The 26,496-nt window shown below is 45.5% G+C and overlaps 1 protein-coding gene across 4 annotated transcripts; it reads left to right on the forward strand.

Moving 5' to 3' along the window:
• The first annotated feature begins 5,926 nt into the window (after window positions 1-5,926).
• HYOU1 (hypoxia up-regulated 1) lies at window positions 5,927-26,421 on the forward strand. Of its 4 annotated transcripts, none has more exons than XM_072613001.1 (26): window positions 5,927-6,032; window positions 9,095-9,192; window positions 9,314-9,407; window positions 9,597-9,675; window positions 9,882-10,036; window positions 10,235-10,311; window positions 10,519-10,700; window positions 10,925-11,040; window positions 11,164-11,356; window positions 11,610-11,744; window positions 11,902-11,984; window positions 12,131-12,263; window positions 12,894-13,078; window positions 13,744-13,882; window positions 14,146-14,206; window positions 14,351-14,430; window positions 19,705-19,890; window positions 19,992-20,164; window positions 20,259-20,346; window positions 20,470-20,592; window positions 20,790-20,923; window positions 21,197-21,281; window positions 24,082-24,322; window positions 24,440-24,505; window positions 24,591-24,641; window positions 24,782-26,421. In XM_072613001.1, the coding sequence occupies exons 1-26, from the start codon at window positions 5,974-5,976 to the stop codon at window positions 24,853-24,855; spliced, it is 3,090 nt and encodes a 1,029-aa protein (XP_072469102.1). In that variant the 5' UTR covers window positions 5,927-5,973; the 3' UTR covers window positions 24,856-26,421. The 4 variants fall into 4 exon arrangements, with proteins under 4 accessions (XP_072469102.1, XP_072469105.1, XP_072469104.1 ...); XM_072613004.1 differs by lacking the exon at window positions 5,927-6,032 and adding an exon at window positions 8,361-8,461 and having other exon boundaries at window positions 9,071-9,192; XM_072613003.1 differs by lacking the exon at window positions 5,927-6,032 and adding an exon at window positions 8,361-8,448.
• The last annotated feature ends 75 nt before the right edge of the window (window positions 26,422-26,496 follow it).

The raw sequence follows: 26,496 nt of genomic DNA on the forward strand, positions 1-26,496 counted from the left end.
GATTAATAAATAAACAGTGGGCAGAGATCCCAGTGATCTGAATATAGCCACTCTCTCTTCTTTTGTTTTTAATTTCTGTGAAGATCCCTAGGGCTCAGGAGATGATGGACTGAGAAAGAGATTTAGCAATTTCTGATGATCCCAGCACAGTAAAATAATTATTCTTTCCCCAGAATCAGATCAATTGAAAATCCCTTTTTTTTTTTAATAAGAGCAAAAGTCATGCAGTAGAAAAACTCTTCTAGACTTTGCCTTCACTTACTGTTCCATCTGACATTTTGACTGAAACTTCATTTGAGATAAAGCACCGGAAGCAGACACGTTGCCTTGGTGCTAAGCAATGAGGTGACTGGGGGACACTAGTATAATCTGACACCACTTCTGAGTGAGGAGTAAATACCCTGTCACAGGCCAGTCACCCAAAACCAACAAGGACTGGAGCTTTAGACTTCCTTTGGCTGCTGAGCTGTGGGAAATTTCCTCCTCCCCATTTTTTTTTTTAAACAATGAGCCTGATAAAAAAGGAATGAAAATCTCTCCCCATTTTCCCTTGACACTCAAATATTCATGGATTAGAACTATTTCTCATCTACACAAAATATGGGGGACAGGGAATAGGTGTAGCAAAATGTGTGCAGTTCTTTACACTTAATTCCACATAATTAAGTGTTTGAAGCCAGGAAAGCAATGGGAAGTGACCTGACAAATTAGAAGACCTGTGGGGTGTATCGGGGATTGCAGATTTAGAGAGCAGATTTCACATTTTACTATTTTTTTGTAAATATTCCATTTTATTTCCTGGATCAAGGGTTCTTAACCTATGATCTGTGAACTTGTTTATTTTTATAATATGACTTTTGTAATATAATTGGTTTTCTATGTAATATTACATATTTTACTTTATGCTCTTAAAAACATTATTCTGAGAAGGGGACCACAGGCTTCACCAGACTTTAAAGGGATCCATGACTCACGAAAGGGTTAAGAAACCTCTTGCTAGACTAATTTGGAACTTTGACTGCAAAGGGTTAGTAAGGAAGCTACTTCTAAGTTAAATGAACCATATCTGACAGTAAACAATCTGGGTTTTTTTCAAGCTTGAGAGTCCCCCAATGGCACAAAGACGAAGCTTCAGGATATTAGAAAGTGACTAATTGATCTGTTAGGTATGTGCCAGAAAGAACATGAGAGACCTAAGCTGGTAACTCAAGTAGATAACCTGGTGGTCAATTTAGATATAGGGCAGGTTGGTGGCAAAGTGAATAGGGTGCTGGGTCCTGATTCAGGAGACTCATATTCCTGGGTTCAAAATCTGGCCTCCAACTCTTAACTAGTTTCCTAACGCTGGGCAAATTGCTTAACCCTGTTTGCCTCAGTTTCCTCATCTGTAAAATGGTCTGGAAGAGGAAATGGCAAACCATTCTAGTATCTTTGCCAAGAAAACTCCAAATGAGGTCAGGAAGAGTTGGACCCGACTGAACAACAATTTAGATATCATATTCATCAAATTAAACTCCCTTGTTGAATGTTTAACACAATGATACTCCATCTCCTGGTTGGAGGAAGGCAAGCACTGAACTACAAAAATACTTTTAATCTCACTGTCACTGAGACTTTTAAAAACATTATTTATTTAGTATTTTATTTTTCCCCAATTACATGTTAAAGCAATTTTTAAAATTCTTTTTTAAAATGTTGAGTTCCAAATTCTCTCCCTTCCTCCCTCTCTACCCCTCTCTTTGTGAAGGAAAGCAATTCTACATAGGTTTTGTGTATATATATTTGTGTGTGTGTGTGTGTAGTTCTGCAAAACATATTTCCATATTAGTCATATTGTAAAAGAAAACATACTCCAAAAAAAAGAAAAAAATAAGAAAGTTTTAAAAAGCATGCTTCACTGTATTCAGAAACCATTTGAGGTTGGATAGCATTTTTCATCATAAGTCCTTCAGAGTTGCCTTGGATTGTTGTATTGCTGAGAAGAGCTAAGTCATTTCATCTCACAATTTTGCTGTTATTGTGTGCAATGTTCTCCTGGTTCTGTTCATTTCACTTTGCTTTGGTTCATACAAGTCTTTCCAGGTTTTTCTGAGATCATCCTGTTCATCATTTCTTATAGGACAATAGTATTCATTCATAAACATATACCACAGTTTGTTCAACCATCCCCAATTGCTGGGCATCCCCTCAATGTCCAACTCTTTGTTACCAAAAAGGGGCTGCTATAAATATTTTTGTACATATAGGTCCTTTTCCTTTTTGTTTCTTATCTCTTTTGGGATACAGACCTAGCAGTAGTATTGCTAGGTCAGAGTATGCATGATTTTATAGCCCTTTGGGCATAGTTACAAATTGTTCTACAGAATGGTTGAACTCCACCAACAGAGCATTAATGTCTCATTTTTCCCACGTTACCTCCAACATTTGTCATTTTTCTTTTCTGTCATTTTAGTCTATCTAATAGGTATGAGGTAATGCCTCAGAATTTTTTTAATTTGCATTTCTCCAATCAATAGAATCACTGAGGGGCAGCTAGGTAGTTCAGTGAATAGAACGCTGGCTCTGGAGTCAAGAGGACCTAAGTTCAAATATGACCTCAGACACTTGCCACTTATTAGCTGTGTGACCTTAGGCAAGTCACCAATTGCCTCACCTTCCCTCTCAAAAAAAATTAGTATCACTGAGACTTGAGATAGTACTCAAAACTATGGTTATGGAAGACTATCTGGCCTTAGAAACTAGCTATGTGACCCTGGGCAAGCCATTTAACCTCTGCTTGCCTCAGTTTCCTTAACTGCTCCATAGCACCTACCTTGCAGGGCTGTTGTGAGGACCAAAAGAGATAACTGTAAAAAGCTCTTTGTGCTTATTTGTAAAAAGTGAATGCTTATTCCACTCCTCCCCTTCCTTGCTTCATGAATTCAAGAAATGTAAGTTGGCACAGAGGCTTGAGGTGAGTCTTGAGGGACTTCAACTCTCCAGAAGAGCACTGTCTTTGCCAGCAGCAGAGTGGCTGATGCATTTTTGTATTGCATTAGTGAAATTCTTAAAAAAAAAAAAAAAAGGAAGCAACAAGGGGAACTGGCCATTCTAGGTCTGATTTTGACTAAGAAAAGGGAACTGTTCCTTGAAGTAGAAATGATAGGATAGAATTAGTGATAAAGAAAGGTAGGAAAACTGGGTGCGGTCTGAAAACATACCCTATATTTTAGGACAGCATGCTTCAAGGGTACAGAGAAAGAATAGGAAGAATCTCATGGCCTAAAGTTCCATAAGGAAAGCTGGTCCAAGAGAGGTGGGAAGCCCTCAAGAATGAATTTCTAAAGACAAAAAAATTTGTTCCAGTGAGGAAAAAAAGGCAGGCTTTCTAAAGAGACTAATGTGGCTAGACAGAGATCCTTATCCACCAGCTCAGGTTTAGAAGAGACATGCATGTAAGTTGAAAGCAAGGGCAGGTGACTGAAGAAAGACCTAAAAGTGTCGTGATTCCGGTAAGAACAGAATTAGGACGGATAAAGCTCAGAATCATCTTACAATTGTCATGGTTTAGTCAGTTAGTTGTATCCAACTCTTTGTGACTCCATTTGGAATTTTCTTTGGCAAAGATACTGATGTGGTTTGCCATTTCCTTCTGTAGCTTATTTTACAGATGAGGAAACTGAGGCAAATAGGATTAAGCGAGTTGTTCAGGGTCACACAGCTGATAAGTCTCTGAGGCTGGATTAAAAGTCATGAAGTTTTATAAGCCCAATATAGCTGCCCCTAGAAATTTTGCAGGTTCAAATTTTAAAGCTGGAAGGGACCTTAGAGATCCTATCCAATTAACTAATTTTTCAGATGAAGACACTAAGATTTCATCCCCTGGGGAGTCACTGACCAAATTGTGGTATATGAATATAATGATATATCACTTTTAAAATGAGAAAAAAAAATAAGGAAGTAAAATGACTGTCCTCCATCACATATTTATCACAAATCAGAGCCAGAATTTGAATTTTGGTCTTCTATCCCCAAATCTAGTGCCTTTGTTTTTATATAAGGGGATTTTGGGGGGTTGGAAATGTTTACATCTTTTTTAAAATTAAGTAAATATTTAAAAACACTGGGACTTTGACTTCTCCAATGACTGTTTTAACAAAGAACAATTGTATATCTCATTTTTTACTCCCAGTCCACTGCCTCATACCACAGTTAAGACTGCCCACTTCATGAATGAGAGTTTTGGTATCTTGTTTTCTTTTAAATTATTGGGGTGATTATAAAAATTATTTTCCTGGTTCTGATTATCCACTGTATCAGTCATATGTCTTCCCATGTCTCTGAATTCTTCATATTTGTCATTTCTTGTAGCATGATGACATTCCCATTACATTTACATACCATATATATGAATGTAATGGAATATTATTGCTCCATAAGAAACAAGCAAGACCTTTATGATCTGATGCAGAGTGAAGTAAGCAGAACTAGGGGAAGAGTTTAAACATTATAGAGAAAAACAACTTTGCAAGACTTTGGAACTCTGATTAATGAAATCATAACTCTTTAGTCCAGAGGACTAACTAAAGATGACTAATTCCACCCATCTTCTGCCAGAAAGAGGATGGGATTTAAAATCCAGAATGAGACTAGCATATTTGGACATGAACAATGTGAGAATTTCTTCTACTAGAATATGCCCTATCATTGTGAGGGTTTAATTTATTTTGTTTTAAATTTTTAAAAATTGCTGGTTTTTGTAAAGTTGACCAGTGGGGGTGGAGGGAGAGATAATAAATGCTTGTATGATTAAATAAAAGTAAAAAGAGGGAATAAGACAATAAATGACCTTTGAGCACCGAAACAACCCATTCACAGTTCAGCTACTCCTCAGTCTGTGGGCTCTCACTTTGTTTTCATTTCTTACCCACAGTTATTCTCATAAACTCTCTGAATCTGTCCAGTATGAAGGGGAGGTGTATTAAGAGCTAAATATGAATAGCTAAATTTTTCGGATAAAGAAATTGGGGCCAGAGAAATTCTCACTTATCCCACATCATCTAGCTGATCATATTAGAGTCATAACACCAGTATTGAACCTGTTACAGTCTTGGAGTTTTGTTTTGATAGATTCTCAACAGATCCCTGGGGAAGTGCCATTGGCAAGTCTTATTATAGAGATATATGTATAGATAGAAATATATGTGTATATATATATGTATGTACACACATATATGTACATTTATATACATGTATACATAAAGTATATAAAGTATATGTATACTTTATACTTAGTTTTCAACATTCACTTTTATAAGATTATGAGTTTTAAATTTTCTCCCCTCCTTCCCTTCCCTCCATCCCAAGACAGCCTGTAAATGTATATATTTTTGTAACTGTAATGGAAAATGTGAGGAGCCATTGTAGAAATGGTCCACCCAAAAAGCTGACCCTTGGATCTCTTTTGGGAATCCTTAGTCCAAAACATCAAAGTTCTTCAGAAGTTAAATAAGACTTCCTCTTCCTATACTCTGTAATTACGTCTGGTAGGTGTGGGTGTGCACTAGCACTTCCCAGGGTGACTATCGTGGGTTTGCTTTCGGTATTATTATCAGCCTCAGAGTTGAAATGGTTAACAAAAAGAAAGGTGTGTGTATATGTATATTTGGATACATACAATACAGAAAACATTTTCAAAGCAGAATCACCAAGCTTGTTCAAATTCACTTACAGGAGGAGAGAATGTTTTAGGACTGGAATTAAAAACTTTGGTCTCCTTTTTAGTTACAGGTGTAGCCACTCAGGAGCAGTAGCACAAGTAGCTTCTGGCAACTGTCCCTTCTCCTCCCCCAAACTGCTGCCTCTACTCGGAGAAACCTGAATTGACTGCAGCTGAGCAGGAATACTCTTTGCTGGTTACAGATGGAAAATTTTCTAATGAGCATTCTTCTCCTCTGGCTTTCAGATTTTCCATTTCAATGGGTAGAGATCGCTATGGAGGTGACTGACAGGACTTCAAAGACTTATCTTCTCTCAAGAACTTTCCTTTTCCGGTGAGGCACTGGGGGAGAGAGAACCACATACTTTCTTCCTTAAAAGCATTATGGTTATTTTAAGTCTGGTATCTTGCAAAAGGAAACCAAGGCTTCAGAGGCTGAGATGAAACAGGGGAAAGGAACAGCTCACCGGTTAATGCTTCATAACCAATAATTAAAAATTGCTTATTTCCCTACTTTTTTTTTTCCCTCAGCTCTAAAATCCTGGCCTATGAAAAGGAAAACAAGCTCCTTGAGATTAACAATTAGTTCTTTCCTAGGTTTGTATTCCCAGCATGTTGTCCAGTGCCTGGCATAGGGAAGTGCTTGTAGATAGATAGTTTGCAAAGAAGCACTCTTGTTCTTAATTTGGTATGTCTGCACACCTTTGCCCTTCATTTCTCTTGGCTAGGACTTTGGGTTCTTTACTTGGGTCAAGCAGTCCTTTGAATAGGTCTTTTTTTTGATACTTGCTTCTCATGGTGTTGACTTCAGGATTGGTGTATGACAGTCCTTGACACCCCCAAGTTACAAAATCCTTCCTTTGTGGAGTTTGTCCCTACTCCTTGTTCCTTTCTCCTTACTCTGTTGAACATTCACCCCCTCTAAGAAGCTTTTCTCAATCCTACCAAGCTCCAGTTTCTTAACTAACAGGTTCCCCTCATATTTAGGTATGAGATTTTCATGATAACTTAGTAATGTGCCTTTTTTACATGGTACACTTGTTTACACGATTCTTTTCCTTTTTCATCTATGTCTTGGCTCCTGTTTTCCTAAACCGATGAATTTCCACCAGATAGGGACTGTATCCTTTGTGCTGATTCCCTTCATGGTATGCTGGATATGGTGGGCCCTGCATGGTGTTGGGTGATAATTCAGAACAGGAAGTACCTGTTCTGATATGACCGCCTAGATGTGACAATCAAAACTTTCCATTATACTGTACTGGAACCTCTTCTTGTGAAACTGGCTGTTCTTCTTCAGGGTCAGAGAACAAAGCAGCTGTCCTTCTGGCACACCTATACCAGCCACATCTCTTTGGGGAACAGATTCTCAAAGCTGGGAGAGGCTCTTTTCATTGCAGCAGCTACCTCACTCCCACCAAATCATATTGCAAAATATAGTGGTCTTTGTTGTACTGGTCAAGTATTTATTGATTAGGTATCCAGAAGCATACTACGTGTTGTGTACAGAGTTTGTACTACCTACCGTAGACACTTCTTGTGGAATGAGCACTAAGAGTTAGGAGACCTGGGTTTCTTATCCTGGCTGTGCTACTGACCAGTTATGCTCAGAGAAGTCACTTAAATTTTTCAGGACTCAGTTTCCTAAGTTGTAAAAAGGAGAGGTTGGACTAAGTGATCTGCAAGGCCCTTTTTAGCCCTGAAATTCTGTGATGAAGCCTGTATCAAGCACGTGCAGAGGTATTTGCGAGCGCTCCTGCTTTGGAATCATGTGCTTGTAGAAACAGATGACATGAGTGAACTAGAACATGATAAGGGGAGTGCATTAAATCAAAGGCATCATAATGTTGCACAGGTCAGGAAAAGCTTCCCCAAGGAGAGCAATTTCGATGGGATGGTTAGGATTTCAGCAGTTGGAGCTAGACCTGTGGCCGAGTCGGGAGAATCGAGTTCAATAGCTGTGTGACCCTGGGCAAGTCACTGAACCCCCCTGTGCCTCCGTTCCCTCTCCTGTAAAAGGGGGTGATGATAGATCCTACCTCCCCAGCTGAGATCACCGTAAAAGGGTTAGCGCGGTGCCCCGAGAGCGGCGATAGCTACACAAGGCTAGCTCGGGGCAGAATCTGGGAGGTGAGAGAGAGCTGGTAAAGGGAAGGGGGCGCACAGAGCCCGGACGGAGCTAGCCCGAGCTAGGCTGGGACACTTCAGCACTCTGCTGCAGGCCAAAACTTTGAGTGCAGAAGTTCTGGGTGCGCCATCGCAAGAAGGCGAGTCGTGGGGAGAGCAGGGCAGCGCATCAGTCCCAAACCCCAGCCCGCCTGGACCAGAGGGACTTCTCCTTGGAGGAACCCGGGGCAATTGGAGGTTTCAGGTTAGCAACGCGCTCCAGCGACCGGCAGCCTCCTTAGCGCAGGGTGGGAGCCAAGGGGGTGGGGGAGGATGCGAAGGGGAGGGAAAGGGGTGGAGACGAGGGGAGGGAGGAGCGGCCTTCCGTCTTGTGATGTGGACCAATAGGAAGGAGGCTCCGGCGGTATCCCAAGGCGGAGGGCCTCCCCCACCCCTCCCCCCCGTCTCCAAGGCAGGGGTTGGAGGAGAGGCGCAGGGGGCGGGCATTCAACGTGGCCCAATGGGAGGTCGCGCCGGGCGGTGAGGGGGTGGGGCTGGGCGCGCGGCGCAGGTCCGGGTGCCGGAGGCTCCAATGAGCGCGCGCCGCGTCCGGGCCCGGTTGGTGCGCGAGACGCCGGGGAGAGGTTGGTGGCTCATGTAACAGTTTGCAAGCCCGAGGTGGGGAGTTGCGGCGGGTTCGGCGGCTCGGCTCGCTCGTTTTTTGTCCGCGGCGCTCGCTGCCCCCGCGCCGGGGCCGGCCGAGCGAGCCCGGGAGGTGGCGCGGCGGGTGGGCGGAGAAGCCGGTACGGGGGCGTAGCGAGGCCGGCCCGGTGCAGCGGCGTGCAAGCGCGGCCCGCGGTGAGTGCCGGGCCCCGCGTGTAGCCCCGGAGCCGCTGGCGCTGGGAACGGCCCCGGGGTCCGCTCTCCGCAGGGGAGCGAGCACCTGCTGGGCGCCGGGGCCGCCCCCAACCCCCCAGGATCGCTCCCAGCCCCACCCTGCCCCCCTCCCCCTGGGCTGCCCCCTGTTTGACAGCCCCTCGGGTGGATTTAAGAACCCCGACTTCCCCCGCCGCCTTTTTGATCGGTCACTCAGTGGAGTCGAGGGTTGGGGGCTCCTAAACTCAGACTGTAGGGTCTTTTTGGGGGGGTCCTCAGACTTGGGGAGAGGAGGGGGCCTGACCTGGTGAGGGAGGACAAGTGAGGCTCTGACCTTCCCCATTACCCCCCATACACACAGACACGCACTTACCCACCTTGGAATTTCAGATTTTTACTTTGTCTTCCCCCCAGGCGCTCAGTGGCTACCATGAACCGAAAAGGGAGACCTGGGTGGCTGCCCTGCTGGGCCCTGGCCGCCGTGTTCTTGGCAAACCTGCTGGCGTTGACTGGTACGTATGTAAACCCCCGTCTTCCCCGTCTGGAGCAGGTGGGTGAAGGTGCTGCTTTGTTACACCTCCCTTCCAGCTATACACACATACACACTCTCTGCGCTTTCTGACTGTCTCCTAGACACACTTGCCGTGATGTCTGTGGATCTGGGCAGCGAATCAATGAAGGTGGCCATCGTCAAGCCTGGTGTACCAATGGAAATCGTCCTGAACAAGTGAGGGCAGTCCCTTGGGGAGCAGGGGCTGGGAGGGACAAGAGGTGATGATGCCTTCATTTGGGGGAGGGGAGATAGGGCTTGCCTTCCCAGACATCAGCTGTATAATTCTTTTTGTAGACAGGGAGCCTGGGCTCTAACTTTTTTCCCTCAGGTGTCTGTCTCTGATTCTCTTCCCTCTCTTCTTAGGGAGTCCCGAAGAAAAACACCTGTGGTGGTAACCCTAAAAGAGAATGAAAGATTGTTTGGGGATAGTGCAGCAAGTATGGTGAGCTAGAGAGCCTTCCATCCCCATTGGTGGTAGGGAGCTGGGAATAGGGGCCTCCAGATATCCACTCCTCCATAGTCTATGGGAAATGGAGGGAATTTGATGCTATACTCCCAGACTTGATTAAACCCCAAAGGGCAGAGGGTGTGAAAGGACTTGGAGAAGTAGTATCTTGGGGTTACTGTGACACCTCTGTCCTCATCCAGGCCATCAAGAACCCAAAGGCCACAGTTCGATACTTCCAGGACTTACTGGGGAAGCGGACTGACAACCCACATGTGGCACTTTACCGGGAACGATTTCCTGAGCAGGAGCTGGTCACTGACCCACATAGGCAGACTGTTCAATTCCAGCTGAGCCCGTGAGTAACTATTCAGCAAATACTTAAATATTTATTAATGTTTTTTCTCTGTGCAGGGGAGGAGGAGGGGTAGATAGTAACAGTTGCCCAAACTGGTTTCCTCAAAGTGCCCACCTCTGCCTTTCAAGTCTGTGAAAACAATCCTTCTGGCATAGCATCTGAGTGTTCCCTCAATCATCTATGTGATCCTTCCCTTAGGCAGCTACAGTTCTCTCCTGAGGAGGTGCTGGGCATGGTTCTCAATTACTCTCGTTCTCTAGCTGAGGATTTTGCTGGTGAGTGGCAGGGATGCTGATGGAGGGCTGGTGGCTTGGGTGTAGGGGTAAAAGTGGAGGGACTGGGTAAAGGAGTTGGGATACAAGGATGGAGGTGTTGACTAGATTATGGATAGATCTGAGTATGGGCAGTAAATGTGGAATTTGGGGTGCAAATGAAGAGAGGATGTGTGAAAGTGGCAGGAGTCCCTCTGTTCCCCTCCACAGAACAACCCATCAAAGATGTAGTGATTACTGTGCCAGCCTTCTTCAACCAGGCTGAGCGCCGGGCTGTGCTGCAGGCTGCCCGTATGGCTGACCTGAAGGTGTTACAGCTCATTAATGCTAACACTGCCACTGCCCTCAGCTACGGAGTCTTCCGCCGCAAAGACATCAATGCCACTGCCCAGGTACTGAGAAGGGAGGGAAGCTGGGAGCACTTGGACTGGGGAGGTTCCAGTTAGTATGGCTTGGGTGTCAGAACGCAGAAACAACTCTCTAGTGAGTCTTTTGGTCTGTGTTTGTCAGGTTGAGGTGTGGGACAGTCTGGAAAAACAACTTAGTTGGGTTTCTCTGTTAGTGAGACCGCTAAGGATAGTGTGTGCTGACCCACTTGCCCACTCTCTCCCTTCAGAATGTGATGTTCTATGACATGGGCGCAGGTAGTACTGTGTGCACCATCGTAACCTATCAGACAGTGAAAACCAAGGAAGCTGGTACTCAGCCCCAGCTGCAGATCCGTGGTGTGGGGTGAGTGGTCAACACATTTGGGGGTGGGGGTGGGGAGATTAAAGATTTCTGTTTTTGAAGTAATGAGGGGAGGCACAGGGGAAATGGGTTTCTTTTTCTCCATGTTCCCTTCCTTCCACCTAGGTTTGACCGAACTCTGGGGGGCCTGGAGATGGAACTACGACTGCAGAAGCATTTGGCAAAACTCTTCAATCAACAACGCAAGGGACAGGGGGCAAAGGATGTTCAGGGAAATCCTCGGGCCATGGCCAAGCTGCTTCGTGAGGCCAATCGGCTCAAAACCATCCTGAGTGCTAATGCTGACCACATGGCACAGGTGCCAGCCAAACCCAGAGTGTCACTTGGAGAACTGGGCAAGGCCTCAACCCTTCATTCTTTCCTTCCTCTGGTAGCCAGGCTCCCTGGCCAGAGTTATGTCTCTTGACTGGACTGTGGGGCCTTGGTTTTTCCTGATCCCACTTTTAAACTCCTCTCCCCCTTCACCCCTCTCTCCCTTTCCTGCCCTGCCAAACCCAGAAAAGGGATCCTCAGGAACGAGTCCTTAGCATTGTCTTTTGTCCCTTCCCCAGATTGAAGGACTGATGGATGATGTGGACTTCAAGGCAAAAGTGACACGGGCAGAATTTGAGGAGCTGTGTGGGGACCTGTTTGAGCGAGTGCCTGGCCCTGTGCAGCAGGCTCTCAGCAGTGCTGAAATGAACTTGGTGAGGGGAGTTGGTGAGCAGTGCTGTGGGGCCAGGGGAGTGGAAAGAGGAGGAACCCTGGGAGTTCAGGGAGAGAAGCTGTCAGGAGTGAGCAGAGGAGGGTAGGGAGGAGGGTGTTGCATCTCCCCTTATTCACACTGTGCTTTCTCCTGCTCAGGAAGAGATTGAGCAGGTGATCCTGGTTGGGGGAGCCACTCGGGTCCCCAAAGTACAGGAGGTGCTGCTGAAAGCGGTGGGCAAGTAAGTACTAGGAGGCTTGGGCTACTTTTGTTTTCTTTAGGTGGGAAGAGGGAGCACTGGAGATGGGGGACAAAAGGGCTGTGCTGGGCTGTGCAGAACATGTAGAAAATACCTCCTCCTTCTCCTTCCTTGTCCCTCAACCCCAGGGAGGAGCTGGGGAAGAACATCAATGCTGATGAGGCAGCCGCCATGGGTGCTGTGTACCAGGCTGCGGCCCTGAGCAAGGCCTTCAAGGTGAAACCCTTTGGCGTTCGGGATGCCACAGTGTATCCCATTCAGGTGAGCCCGCTTCTCCTCCCACCTCAGGGACGGCAGCCTCTGTCTCCTTTAGCCTTTCTTCTCTTGGGTTTGTATTTATTAAATACCTGCTATGTGCTTGGCAGTGTGATAGATGCTGGGGTTATAAGGACAAAAACAACAAAGATTCTGTCCTCATTGAGCTTACACTCTAGTCGCACATCATCCTACCCACTAATAGAGGGCCCATCTTAGAGCCAGGAAGACTTGAGCTTAAAAGCCCTGCCTCACACATACTGTCACTTAACCTCTGTCTCCTGGGCCAGTGAGAACAAACTCAAATGGGATCCCTATGGGCCTTCTTTGACTTAGAAAGCCAGAAATTAATATTATCCATGTTGTATTGTTTTATTTATTTTAAGATTTTCCAGTTATATTTTAACAGGGAGCAAGATTGATACCTCTGTTATGAATGACTCTATAAATTGCAGAGAAAGTGTCTTATCTGAATGGGTAGAAGAAGTTTCCTTGCCTAGGAATTCCTAGTGTTAGTGAAATCACAGGTCCTGTCTGTCTCTACCTTCTGCCATCTGGTCTGGTTTGCTGTGCTTCCCTTTCCTCCTCCACCTTCTCATTTACTCATACCCCTACTCTGTTTTGCCCATCTCCTAGGTGGAGTTCACAAGAGAAGTAGAGGAGGCTGGCCCTCGGAGCCTGAAACATAACAAACGGGTACTATTCTCTCGAATGGGACCCTATCCCCAGCGAAAAGTCATTACTTTTAACCGCTACAGCGACGACTTCCATTTCCACGTGAACTATGGTGACATGGGCTTCTTGGGGCCTGAGGATCTTAGGTGAAGAGGCATGAGAGACATGGGTTGTGGGATATGAGTCTGAGGACTGGGCCTGGGACTGCACAGTGTTGAAAGGAAGGCTTTCAGGGGCTTGGATGCTTTTAACGAGGGGAGGGCATAGACACCTGATGACCAGAGGAATTCAGATAAAAATTGCAAAATTCAGACCATTTAAAAAAGTAGATCATTGAATACTTAAAATGCAGTGAAACATCTGTTGTCAAACTCAGAAATTGTTTGCTAAACCCTACATAGATAATGTTCCTTCTAACAGGGGAGTGTTTTGAGTTTCTGTGTTTAAATATATTTCAAACTGTTTAATATGTCTTTTTAGAAAATACTTTGAAATTGATGCTTTGAAAGAGACCAATTGAGTGTGAGGCAGGCCTAGGCCTGTAGAAAGTGATAGGGGAAGCAAGATGTCACAGACCATCCAACCAAAATAATAAATAATAATAAAGTTGAAAGGGGCCCTATGGAAGGTCTCTAATCTAGCCTCCCAGTCTAAATAGCAAGCCCCTCGGAAGTCCTACACTCTGACACTGGAGGAGGGGAGGGAGCCAAAGGGATGGGTTGGGGAGGTAGAGATTTGTCTTGGGCCACTTTGGAACTGAGGGTGTGATGGGATCTCCTTATGACTCCCACCTCTTTCTCCCCTTCCCCAGGGTGTTTGGCTCCCTAAACCTGACCACAGTGAAACTGAAAGGAGTGGGTGAAAGCTTTAAGAAGTATCCTGACTATGAGTCCAAGGGTATCAAGGCCCATTTCAACCTGGATGAGAGTGGTGTCCTGAGTCTGGATCGGGTAAGAGGTTGACTTCTGATGGAGAAAAGGGGGTGGGGCAACATCCATTCAGCCCCTGGCCAGCTCCTTGGCAAGTAAAGCCTTGTCTGGACACTGAAAAAGATATGTGGAGGAGGATTAGGATGCCAGAAAATGCCTAACTGTATGGGCAGATAAGATATACTAAGGAAAGAAATGGCCAAATACAAACAAAAATCTAACCTGTATGGGGGAATTTGGGGAAACTCCATACAATCCTAATGCTGTGTAATCTCTGTTTCTAGGTGGAGTCTGTATTTGAGACAACAGTGGAAGACCGGCCTGAAGAGGAGTCCACTCTCACCAGTAAGGAAGGGGCCAAACTGGAGACTTGGTGTCAAGGGTTTGTGCTGTTGAGCACGGGTCTGGGGAAACACCTGGTGGGTTAGAAGTGGAAAGGGGAGTAATGCCACCTTACAGTCCTCTGATCCTGCACCCTCTGCTCCCTAGAACTTGGCAACACCATTTCCAGCCTTTTTGGAGGCAGTTCCACCCCAGAGGCCAAGGATAATGGGACAGACACTGTGCAGGTGAGCCTGGGACTCTGCCCTCTTCTGTAAACCCCAGCACCTGCCGAGTGATCTCTGAGCCAGTTCAGTTGGGCAAATATTAATTAAGTACAGTGCTGAGAGAACTCCCACACAGACCTTGGGGCAATGTAGGCACTGACTGCTAAGCACTAGAGTCCAATAGGAATGTTACAGAGGCACAGAGACCGCTCATGTGTCCTTTTGATGGCATGGTGGTGGATGGAGGCCTAGACTTAGGGCCTCCAGGATTCCCCAGGAAGGATCACAAGTGGAGCAATGGGCTTACTCCTGAGCTGTGTTTGGTGGAGTGTGGTGATTAGCTTGATTACTTAGTATTAGGAGCATACATACACATGTGTTCTAATAGAAAACTAGAGGCTGCACTGTTTTTTTCTGTATCCCCAGTGTCTAGACTCTAGTCATCCCTTTGTAAATAATCCCTGACAGAGAGGAAAGCACTATGAAATAGCATTGGCCTGGGAGCCAGAAAACTGATTGAGGTTCTGGTCTGGTCACTTTTTGCTTTAGGCAAGTCGTATCCACTGCTAAACAAGACTGTTGGAGTAGCTAATCTCTGCAGTGGTCTCGTTTTATGCTTTTGTGATTGAGCGAATCCCAGGGATTTGGAAATTGACTCACAGGCAGTAGAGAGCCACTGAAGGCTTCTGAGCAGAAGTGTGGTAGGACCAGATGTGTGCATGAAGAGGGTTATTCTGGCAATGGATGAAAGTGGGGTTGAGGATTTGAGGAAGACCTGTTAGAAAGTTATAGTCACAGGAAATGAGATCCTGAACTAGGGTGGCTGCCATGGGAATAGAGAGGAAGGGATGAAAGTAAGAGAGATTGCAGAGACAGTGCTTGGTAGCTGACTTCTTTCTCCCTTTTATTTCATAGCCAAGTATAACCTCAAGGTTTCAAATGTGGGAGATTGGTTTTTTTTCAGATACAAGGATGAACTTTATTTCAGTCAGGGCTGTCTAGCCTTGAGATACAGAGTCCTTTGTTGTTGGAATGGTTCATGCAGGGGTTTTGTTGACTGTTTTGTTGGAGATACCCAGGCAGGAAGAAGTTGGATTAGATAAGTTGTGTCCAATTAAAATTTCATGATTATAAATCCATTTATATCACTAGGATGTAAATCTTTCTAAACTGTTTGTCTTCACAAAGAGCTGTTAATTCGATTAAATATTGATTAGGACATGGAACTCTGTGCTGTGCCGTGGGAGTTCTGGAAGTAGCCCATCCAAAGCCAGCTGCCTTGATGTATCTCTGGAAGGCGAAGGTCCATCCAACTCTGGTTTTCTCTTATTCCATAAGAAAGGCTAATTCACTGGTCTTGGGCTAGGAAGAAGGGTCTATCTAAGGGTTACCAGGTAGGCCGGTGGGGTTGGGGAGGTGGGAGGTAGCTAATGGATTATTAAAGAGGCAGACCATAGGTCAGGGCTGGATGTGGACATTAGTGAAGCCAAAGTGGGGAGAATGAATGAATCAGAAACATTTAAGCACTTAGCATGTGCTAAACTCTGTGTTTAGTCCTGGAGATAGAAATAAAAGAGTGAGTGAGCTGCTACCATCACAAAATTGCTGTTAGGAGAGAGGTGACCAGAGTTTCAGTCAGGGAAGTCACGGGGATAGTGAGTGGAGCCTTGTAGGAGTCATGCCCTTTCTGGAAGTAATGGTAGTTCTGAGCTGATTATTGTTCCCAGAGGGTGAGGATGAGATCGCAGGAGAAGGGAAGGAAGCAGAATCACAGCATCTCAGGCAGGCAAGACTTCAGGCAGTCTTTAGTTCTACCTCTATATGAACAAGAATCCCTTCCCCAGTAAGTGATCTTTGTTTAAAGACCTCTCAGAGAGGGGGTAACATGCTACCTCTCAAGAGAGCCAATTACTCTAATTATTAGGAGGTGTTAATTTAATCTAGTTCTCTGATAGACCAGGCCTGTCCTTTCTGTGAGCCATAGTCCGTGTCACCAATCTATTCAGTGTTTGTGGGCCCTCGCTCAAATTTTTCTGATGTTTCTTGACTGCACTTGAAGCTTAGTCACTTGGTTATCTCTGCTGTGAGTACGTGATAGGCCCATCTATTTCTCTCCTTTGGTCATACATTTCTCTGATGATATCCTATACACCATTCTTCTGAGTAATGAATGATGCATTTGTAGTGTAGAGCCACCTGCTCAGTGCTACCATGTATGCAACTCTCCACTGTCCTTCAGGGCATCTTCAACTTCAAATCTGCTTCTTGGCAGTTTCTACCCTTTGCTCCTAATTCTTCCCAACACTTGGAAGTAGCTGTTATGTCTCTCCCTTCAGCCCTACCCAAGTCATCTCTTCTCCAGCCTAAGTTTTTCCCTTGCTGCTAGTCTCCCAAATTACCTTCATTTTATGTGTATTATGTATACATTTTTATATGTACATGTTATCTTCCCCATTAGTATGTAGGACCCCTAAGGACTGGGAGTATTTCCCTTTTACTTTTATATCCCTAGCGTTCAACACTGTGCCTGGTTTACAATCAACAGAATCTGGGGCACTCCCCTGAAGGGCCTTCTCAAAGTGGAGGAGACGTAGGCCTAGTACTGACTACCCAGTTAATCAGCCAGTTTGGAATCCATCTCATTAATGCTCTTATCCAGCCTCTGTATCTCAAATGCTTTGCTGAAATCTGGGTCAGTGACACAGTATTCCCCCATCTTCCTCTCTAGTAACTGTACCCCTGAAAGAGAAGTAAGGTTAACTCTGACCTCACCAATCCTTTTCTCTGAAATAGATTTTTATGGAAGTCTTTTTGTTGTTGTTGTCCCCATAATTTCCCTCAATATCTCTCCCTCTCCCAAATAGTCATCCTATATAACAAATAATTTTTAAGGCAAAAAAGAAAAGGAAAAATAATTAGAACTGATCAATACATTGGAAAAAAGTCCAAAAATGTGCAACGTGTGGCACCTATGGCTTCCCCCACCTCTACAAAGGGGCAGGTTGTCCAGTTACCCTTCCCCCCCTTTTTTTTTCTGTCTCTGGGTTGCATTTTCACAGGACAAGTATAATCGAGAAGTAAATAATATAGATAATAGATAGTAGATCATTATGCCTCCACCTTTCTGCTTGTCTCCTCCTATAGAAGTTAGACTGTCAGGGCTCTGAGTTCCCTGGTTTCCCCTCTTCCTGATTAAGCCTGACTCTGTGCATGGCTGCATTTTGAGATTTCAGTTACTCTTATCTTGGAGTAAGATGCTCTTTGCTGTTGCCAGGATCCTGAGGCATGCTCACTGGCTTATTGTTTGCAGACTCAACTCCTTCCTTTTTTGAACTTCCCCTCCTCTAGGCCTACAGTCCCTAGTTCTTTGAATGAGAGCTGCCTTGAGCTCAGCAGCCACAGCATTGAGTTTTCTCAGCATCCTTCAATGTGGTTGGTAGTCTGAGGCTGCTGGCTCGAACTTGTCCAGGGCAGCAAAGTGTCCTCATTCTCTCCTTATTCAGTTCTGGATTTCAGATCTTGATTAGTCATTTTTGTTCTCATCCTTTCTAATCCAGGGAGTGTTGTTCTCTTTTTTTAAATTAAATTATTTTGTTTTCCCTGTTCCACAATCACTTCCATATATCTTAGATATTTTCCCCCTCCCTCCTCACTCCCTCCTTGAGACAGCATACAATCTTATATAGGTTCTCTACATGTATGTTCCTATTAAATACATGTTACATAGAAGAATTAAAATGAATGGGAGAAATCATAAAACAAAATAAGACAAAACATAATACAAAAGAAAGTGGTCTGCTTCTATCTGCAATCCAATTCCATAGTTTTTTCTGTGCATGTAGAAGGCATTTTGCCTCAAGAGTCTGTTCGAAATTTTTTTAAGTCCTAAGTTTACCAGAAAAATTCCTCACATGCTGTGGTTGTTGCTGTGTACAAAGTTCTCCTGGTTCTGCTCCTTTCACTCAGCATCAGTTCCAGGCTTCTCTGAAGTCTTCCTGTTCATCGATCATTTCTCATATTACAATAGTATTCCATGACATTCATATACCACAACTTATTCAGTCATTCTCCAATTGATGGACATCCTCTCGATTACCAGTTCTTGCCCACCACAAAGAGAGCTGCTATATATATTTTTGTACATGTGGGACCCTTTCCCATTTCTATAATCTCTTTGGGATAGAGTCCCAGAAACAATATTGCTGGGTCAAAGGGTATGCAGATTTTTGTACCCCTTTGGGCATAGTTCCAAGTTGCTCTCCAGAATGGTTGGATCAACTCAGAGCTCCATCAACAATAAATTAGTGTTCCAACTCTCCCACATCTTCTCCAACATTTATCATCTTCATGTTTTGTCATGTTAGCCAATCAGATAGGTGTGAGGTAGTACCTCAGAGTTGTTTTGATTTGCATCTCTAATCAGTAGTGATTTAGAGCATTTTTTCATATGATTATAGATAGCTTTAATTTCTTCTTCTGAAAACTCCCTGTTCATATCCTTTGACCATTTATCAGTTGGAGAATGACTTGTATTCTTGTACATTTGACTCAGTTCTCTATATATTTTAGAAATGAGGCCTTTACCACAGACACTAGCTGCAAAAATTCTTTCCCAGTTTTCTGCTTCTCTCCTAATCTTGTTTGCATTGAGTTTGTTTGTGCAAAACCTTTTCAATTTAATCAAAATTATTCATTTTGCGCTTCATAATGTTCTCTGTCTCTTGTTTGGTCATAAATTTCTCCATTCTCCATAAATCTGACAAATACACTATTCCTTGCTCGGGGAGTGCTGTTCTTGAGAGAGAAGTACTCTGGGCACCACAACCTGTACGCACAGGGCAGTCCATTGAACATGTGGGGACATTGCTCGAAGTCTGGACATAACATGAGTGCCAGGGCAGCATCTACATTGTCCATCTTGCTCCGCGGCACTCTCCCACACTCTGGTAGTTGTGCTTGTCTGTCTCTTGGATGTTTTTGGTTCTACTTCTCATGCCCAATGTGTTGCTAACATGCAGCGGCATCCAGGCCCACTGGGCCATTGACCTTTGGATGGTGAACCTTTTTTATTCTTCATAGAGTGGTTTTTGCTACTTTATCAACAGAAGAAAAATGCTGTAAAGATGTGGTTTTGGTTTTGGTTTTGTAAGACTATGGACAAATAGGGTCTTGTTGGCTCCTTTTTTGTTTCTGCACTTTTGCCATCTGGTGACCTAAGCTGTGAGCTCAGGGTCTGTAACTGGGCCCAGCCAATTGCCTCTGGGAGAGTGTGATTTCTCTTCCCACCCCCTTTAGGAAGAAGAGGAGACTCCAGCTGAGGGGAGCAAGGAGGAACCTGGGGAGCAGGCAGAACCCAGAGAGGAAGCCAAGATCCCAGGCGAAGGGGACACTCAGCCCCCAACCCCTGAGCCAGTTGATGGTGCAGCTCCCAAGGGAGAGACTGCAGCAGAGAAGGGTGATGTGGAAAAAACTGAGGCCCAGGTGAGCCTTAAGGGAAGAATTAAGATTACCAAGAGGTCTGGAGAGGAGGACCGATGCTTGGGTACGAACCAGAGCTTTTCATGTTACCTTCCAATTGCCAGGAACCAAGTGACCAAGGAGAGCCAGGGTTGGAGGGCAAAACTCAAGCTTCTGAGGAGGAAAAGAAGCCAAAAGTGGCCCGAAAGCAGAAGATGGTTGAGGAAATTGGAGTTGAACTCTCTGTACTTGACCTTCCTGACCTCCCAGAGGATGAGCTGGCACGTTCTGTGCACAAGTGAGTCACAGCAGGGGGGTCAGGGATGGGGAGCCCTCCGACTCTGCATCTTCCTGGAGCTGATACACCTTTGTTACCCCTATCCCCACGCCAGGCTTCAGGAGCTGACTCTTCGAGACCTGGAGAAACAGGAAAGGGAGAAGTCAGCCAACAGTCTGGAGGCCTTCATCTTTGAAACCCAGGTCAGTGGCGTGGAAGAGGGTAACTGAGGCAGCCTGCAGGCTGCCCTTCTCTGCCTGCCTGGGGACCAATCTGGGAGGTCATCTCCACTCTGCCCTCCGCATAGGTGTTTTCTGTGTCCCTAGGATAAGCTCTACCAGTCGGAGTACCAGGAGGTGTCCACTGAGGAAGAAAGAGAGGAGATCTCTGGGAAGCTTAGCTCAGCCTCTACTTGGCTGGAGGATGAGGGCTTTGGTGCCAGCACCAAGGTGAGGAGCACAGGGGTCAGAGATCACTGCTTTGGATTCCAAAAACATGTCTGATGCCCTCCAACCCTCCCCATAAAATAATACAGTTGCTAAGGGTGGGGCAAGGGCTGTGGTTCTCAGGTTTGTAGGGGAAATACTCAGAAAAGTGGAGGCTGGGACCTTCAGGACCTTTGCTCTTCCCTGCCACCATCCCTCAGGAACTGAAAGAAAAGCTGACTGAGCTGAAGAAGCTGTGTCGGGGGCTGTTTTTCCGTGTGGAAGAGCGAAAGAAGTGGCCTGAGCGGCTGGCAGCCCTGGACAGCCTCCTCAACCATTCAAACATCTTCCTCAGGTGAACAGCCAAGGGCCCCATGTCCCTTACCTCTGCCCCAACCTCTCCTGTCTTCCTCCATCTCTGACCACCCCGACTTCCAGCGTTCATAAGAGATCCTCTCATCTCACACCAACATTTTATACAAGGGACTGAACAGGATTTGAATGGCTCCCCTGATTGTCTATCAGTGATGTTTGCACTACACTCTTATCCTCTCAAATCTTCTTTTCCTTTTTCTACTGCTTCCTAGCCTTCTGTCTCTGAGCTGACCAGCTCTTGTTTGACTTCTAGGGGTGCCCGGCTAATCCCAGAGATGGACCAGATATTCACAGAGGTGGAACTAAGCACACTGGAGAAAGTCATCAATGAGACAGGGGTAATTAATAGTCATCAATGAGACAGGGGTAATTAATGCAGGCATACTGCTCCAGCCATGGGCATGGCTTGAGACTAGCCGCTCTGGGGCTGTCAGGACCCAGCATCGAGCTTTAGTAAAGAGAGGGCTGGAGTTGGGGTCAGAGACTTGAGGTCAAAGCTTGTCTCTAGCCTTGCCTGGCTGTGTGGCCCTGACCGAGTCATTTTACTGCTCCTCTTCTCAGCTCCCTCTTCTGTAAAATTTGAAGAATAATACCTATCTCACAAGAAAGGATTGAATGAAATCATGTGGAAAGCACTTTGTGAACATTAAAATGCCATTTAAATTGTTGGTTATATTGTTATGAGGGCCAATAGGATGAAGATTCTGTGTCCTTGAGGGGTTTAGTCTCATGTAAGAGATAAAAGTTATAGGATAAAGGAAATAATGGCCCACTTATTTGTATTGCTGTACAGTTTATAAAGTGCTTTCTCCATGAGGTTTGGCAGTTGGTGCTAGTTCATAGCCTTCATTTTCTTTTTCTGTTTTACAGATAAAGTTGTGTGATTTGTCAAAAGTAGAAGACGAGTTAAGTCAAATAGGCGGGCCTCAAACCTTGGTCCTGCTGACTTCATATTCTGTGCCTTAGGGACACAAAATCTGGGGCTCTTTTAGAAGGAAAGGACCTTTTCAGTAGGAGGTAGTTGAACCCCTTTGTTTTGGAGATGAAGAAATGAAGGTCCTGAAAATGCTTTGCACAAGTAGTAAGCAGCAGAGCCTGTATTCAAACCCTGGTCCAAAATCCCCAGCTTTTTCCAGAATCTTGGAGCTGCATGCTAAGGACTAGTTGAGTGGTATGGTAATTGGTCACTATTCAGAGGCAGGAGAGAGTACTCTGGGCAAGGGAAGATTCCAGGGACCAGTGTGTGCGGTCTTCATCAGTCAACTGGTTCACATAGAAGACAGGAATGCCGAGTGTATCCAAAGCATTTGGAAATGAAGTTGTAAGGGAGGGGGGAGAATTTATTCACATCTGCGAAGTGTTGGAGAAGACATTCAAGGCAAGGAGAATGGGGTTCAGTGGGAAAAGTGTTTGGAGCAAAGGCTAGGATTGTTGAAACCTGGGAGCAAATGAGATCACCAAGTCAGGGAGCAAATTGAGAGACAGGAGAGCCTAAATCCCCACTGAATGAGGGTCCTAGAGAGAAAGCAGGGGCAAGACTATGCACTTAACCCTGTAGTATGACTGGGGGGAATCCAAGAGAAATACAGGACACATTACCCTGTCCTCAAGGAACTTAGTGCCTAGATAGCTTGTCTTGATCAAGAATGGTCCTACCCAAAATATTAATGGAACTAGAGGACCATTTAAGTGGTTCTCTATATTATTGGGTGTGTGTGTAAACTGTACATACACACACACGCGCACGCACACACTGTATATACAACAGTACTATATACATGTATATTATTAAATTCTTAAAACGCTAACCAGGAGATTTCGGTGACTTGATTACAGGGGGTAGATCACAGAATCTCAAGGCTGGAAGGGACCTCAGAAGTCTGGGATCCAGTCTTGCACTGAGCAGAGATCATCCAGGTTTCGCCTAAAGCCCTTCACTGATGGGGGTCTCAGGGTTTCTCGTCAACCAGCTCCATTTTTGGACAGCTTTTCCTTTTGGATTTGAGCTAAAATCTACCTCTGTAACTGCTCCTGGTTCTTCAGGCAAACAGAACATGTGTGATCCCAACCTTCTCTCAGCCTCTGTTTCTTCATTTGTAAAATGAGAAAAACTTGTTAGACCAGATCTGTCTCTAAATCTAGGTTTCTATGAGTCAGGGTCCTGCCAGTTTCCTTCAGCTGACTGGGTGATGGATTCAGATCCTCTCAGACTCCTGGTTTGTCAGTGTCCCTTCTAAACTGTGCAGAGAGCTAACCACCACACTCAAGACAGGACCTGATGAGGACAGTGTACACATACAGTGGAACTATTCTTTCTCTTAATCAAGGCGTTATCTCTCTCAGTACTGTCTTCTGATTACATTAGTTTTTTTGGCCTCTATGTCTAGTGGAATTTGTAGTCACTCAACAAGGGAGTTTATGCGCTGATGCATTTTGGTGTTTTTTTACATAAGCTTCCCTGATCATAACTTCCCTACTCTACCTTTGTACAGTGGATTGTTCAAATCTAAATGTGGAGGTTTAAAAGTTATCATTTATGCAGCTTCATGTTGAGATTTATTCCCACTTAAAAGAAGCTATTATGGATGAGTGGTTAAATGGACATCATGAGATTGAGGAGAAAAGGGGGAAAAAATGGAAGGATTAAGGAAAGGGAGGTGTTTTGGAAGGTGGATTTTTTTTCTTTTCCTTTTTTGTTGAATCTGGAGAGAACAGCAGGTACCTGTCAAAGACTTGTGCAGGGATATGATATGATGAAAATTCTCTTTATTTCAACAAGCAGTTAAGAGTCTGCTCTGTGCCGGTATTTTGCTAGGCACTAGAGGTACAAATACAAAATCAATAAGAGTTTACGTTCTCCAGGATAGAAACAAATATAAAAAAAAATTAACCTAGCCAATGCTCAGAGGGAAAGACAGTATGGTTTAGCCAACAGAGGGCTGCTGTCAGAATCCAAGAGACTTGGGTTCAAGACTTTTCTCTGACATAAAATTTTGTGACCCTGGGCGAGGTCACTTAACCTCTCAGTGCCAGTAACAATGATATCAGAGATAAGGGGCCAGCCACACCGTTGGGAGATGAGTACCTAGGTAGACTTCCATCCTCGGCACCTGACAGAGCCCTGTCCCCAATCCGCAGGCCTGGAAGAATGCCACCCTGGCAGAACAAGCCAAACTGCCCTCCACCGAGAAGCCGGTTCTGCTCTCAAAGGATATCGAGGCAAAGATGTTGGCTTTGGACCGTGAAGTTCAGTACCTGCTCAATAAGGCCAAGTTCACCAAGCCTCGGCCTCGGCCTCGGGACCAGAACAAGACCCAGACTGACCCATCACAAAGTCAAAATACCAGTGCCCAGGAGGAGAAGATTATTCCGCCACTGGGTGAGAGATGTTTGGCCATACCCTGTGGCCCTTCTTGGGGGAAAGGGAGGGGGAGGCGTGTGACATCTCCTGGAGCCACCTTCCCACTCATTTCTTACCCTTCCATGTGACACACAGATGAAGATGTGGAGCCCATCCTAGAGCCTCCTGCTGCTGGGGAGAAGGCAAAGATTCCTGACCTAGGTGAGCGGGACAGGGAAACTTGGCTTAGAACTTGCTCCTCCCATCCCCTCCAAGCTGGTGCTGATCTTTCCTCTTCCCACTGTAGGGCTTGATCTAGGGGACACTGAGCCTTTGGAATTGAGTGGACCAGGGACAGGTAAGCCTTGAGCTAAGTACATGTCTCAGTGGGTGGAGGGATAGAAGTCTCTAGGGAAACATTGGTAAGGCTGATCTCTTATCAGGAAGAGACAGTGTCCTTCTGCTTCTGCCTCATTCACTCTTTCCTTCCCTCCATAGATTCAGAGCAGAAGGAGCAGCCACCACCACCACCACCAAGGCCACAGGAGACCCGGTCAAATGATGAGCTATAGCTGCCCCCTCCCCTATCATTCCCTTCCTCTCAACCACCTCTATTTATTGTCCATTGAGGGGAAGGGAGTGGGTCTTCCCCCAGGGGTCCCTGAGGAGGGAGAATGAAGAAGCAGCCCTCGGCTCCCTTTTTCTTCTGGTGGAGGACATTAGGGGTTAAATTGGAGCTGCCACCTCTTTCCCAGGCCCTGACAACACAACATCTTGAATGTTTCAAAATACCCCAGGTTATCTTTGATACACTGGGAAGTGGACAGGGACTAGCATGTGAACAGGCAGCTGATGGGCCAGGTACAGGGGTACACTAGGAAGGGGAGGGACTCCTGTTTGTACCCTTGAAAATAAAGGTCTGCCTGTGGGAGAGGTGAAGGATACTGGAAGGGCTGCAGGGGAGATGAGGGACTGCTGGCCTGGGGTGTCTGATCTTCCCCTCTGGATCTCCCCACCTTCCCTATTCCCCATTCTCTCCAAATCTCCATGGCCACTAAACAAAATGCTGTCCCATGTGCACTTACTTGGGGGGAGGGGAGGGAGGGAGACTAAAGGAGCCAGTGTCCTCTTGGTCACTAAGTTGAGTATCTGGCTTCCCACCCATACCCTATTTCTCCTTCCTCTCCCCCTCCATCCCTCCATGTTTTTTCCCCTAAAAGAGCCAGCCCAGTTGCATTTGCTCCCAGGTGTTACTATCAGGGCTCTGCTCTCTCACCCTTGGCCTCACTTCATATTGGAGCAGAGGGTTAGGAGCTGAGGAGGCATAAATTGACCCATATACAACTAGGACATCCCCCATAGCTGAGGCAGGGAAGCAGGGATGGGTGAGTTAGAAATCTAGAAGTTCTGTTTTGAAGAAGTTAGGTGTACTGAGCTCATTCACTGTGAGATAGGTAGGAAAACTGACTTTGGGTTGTGGGTGGATAGACAGGAATGATACTGACTAAGGAGGATTGGTATGGGGTGAAAGGTCAGAGCAGGCACTGTTGACATCCTTTTGGTTCTGTCCCTCATATGCCCTAATTATTTGATCTCCCCTTCTGCCACTGTCTCCCAGGCACAGCCTCCCCCTGGGCAGACCAAAATGTGCTTTCTACTGTGGGTCCCAGCCCCCTGGGTGTGGGGGAAGACCATGGCCAAAGGCCTTTTGGTTCCTCTAGGATGCCAGGAAAGCCAGAAGTTGGAAGAAGGTGGTGGGTGTTAACTCAGTTCCTGAAGGGGTGAAGGTTTTTTAGCATCTGATGTAGATCCAGGAGTGGGATCCCTTCCCTATGGGTGAGCTTTGCCTGCGGGGGCCCAACTCTAGGGCTCTACACCAGGGGCTAAGGAATATTGCTCCAGCTGTAGGGAAGCCACATTGTGTCTGTGTCTCCATTTTTTTTTTTCTTTTCTTTTTTTTTCTTTTTTGCCACATTGGCAGAAACAGGGACCTCTAGTGATCTTGCCTTCCCTCCCCTCCTATGCATTTGGGTTCTTTGACTAGGAGTTGAGGCTGGTTGGATGGTTTTGAGTCAAATTGTACTTTGAGACATTGTTAATTGAGAAATGGTTTCAATAAAATATTCGCTTTTCTACAACCTGTCTCTAAGTGTCAGTTTTCTTTCCTTTAAACCTCACTCGCCCTGAAAAATAGGTAAGGGAAAGGACTAAGC

The sequence above is a fragment of the Notamacropus eugenii genome, chromosome 5 (assembly GCF_028372415.1).
Source record: "Notamacropus eugenii isolate mMacEug1 chromosome 5, mMacEug1.pri_v2, whole genome shotgun sequence".
In the NCBI taxonomy this organism is placed as follows: Eukaryota; Metazoa; Chordata; class Mammalia; order Diprotodontia; family Macropodidae; genus Notamacropus; species Notamacropus eugenii.

Bases quoted from the DNA above. Each gene is read 5' to 3' on its own strand.
- HYOU1 (XM_072613004.1), top strand. From the start codon at position 8,397: ATGAGCGCGCGCCGCGTCCGGGCCCGGTTGGTGCGCGAGACGCCGGGG. The intron at 11,041-11,163 runs GTGAGTGGTCAA...CCTTCCACCTAG, and splicing joins CTGCAGATCCGTGGTGTGGG to GTTTGACCGAACTCTGGGGG. The intron at 20,165-20,258 runs GTGAGTCACAGC...TCCCCACGCCAG, and splicing joins CTGGCACGTTCTGTGCACAA to GCTTCAGGAGCTGACTCTTC.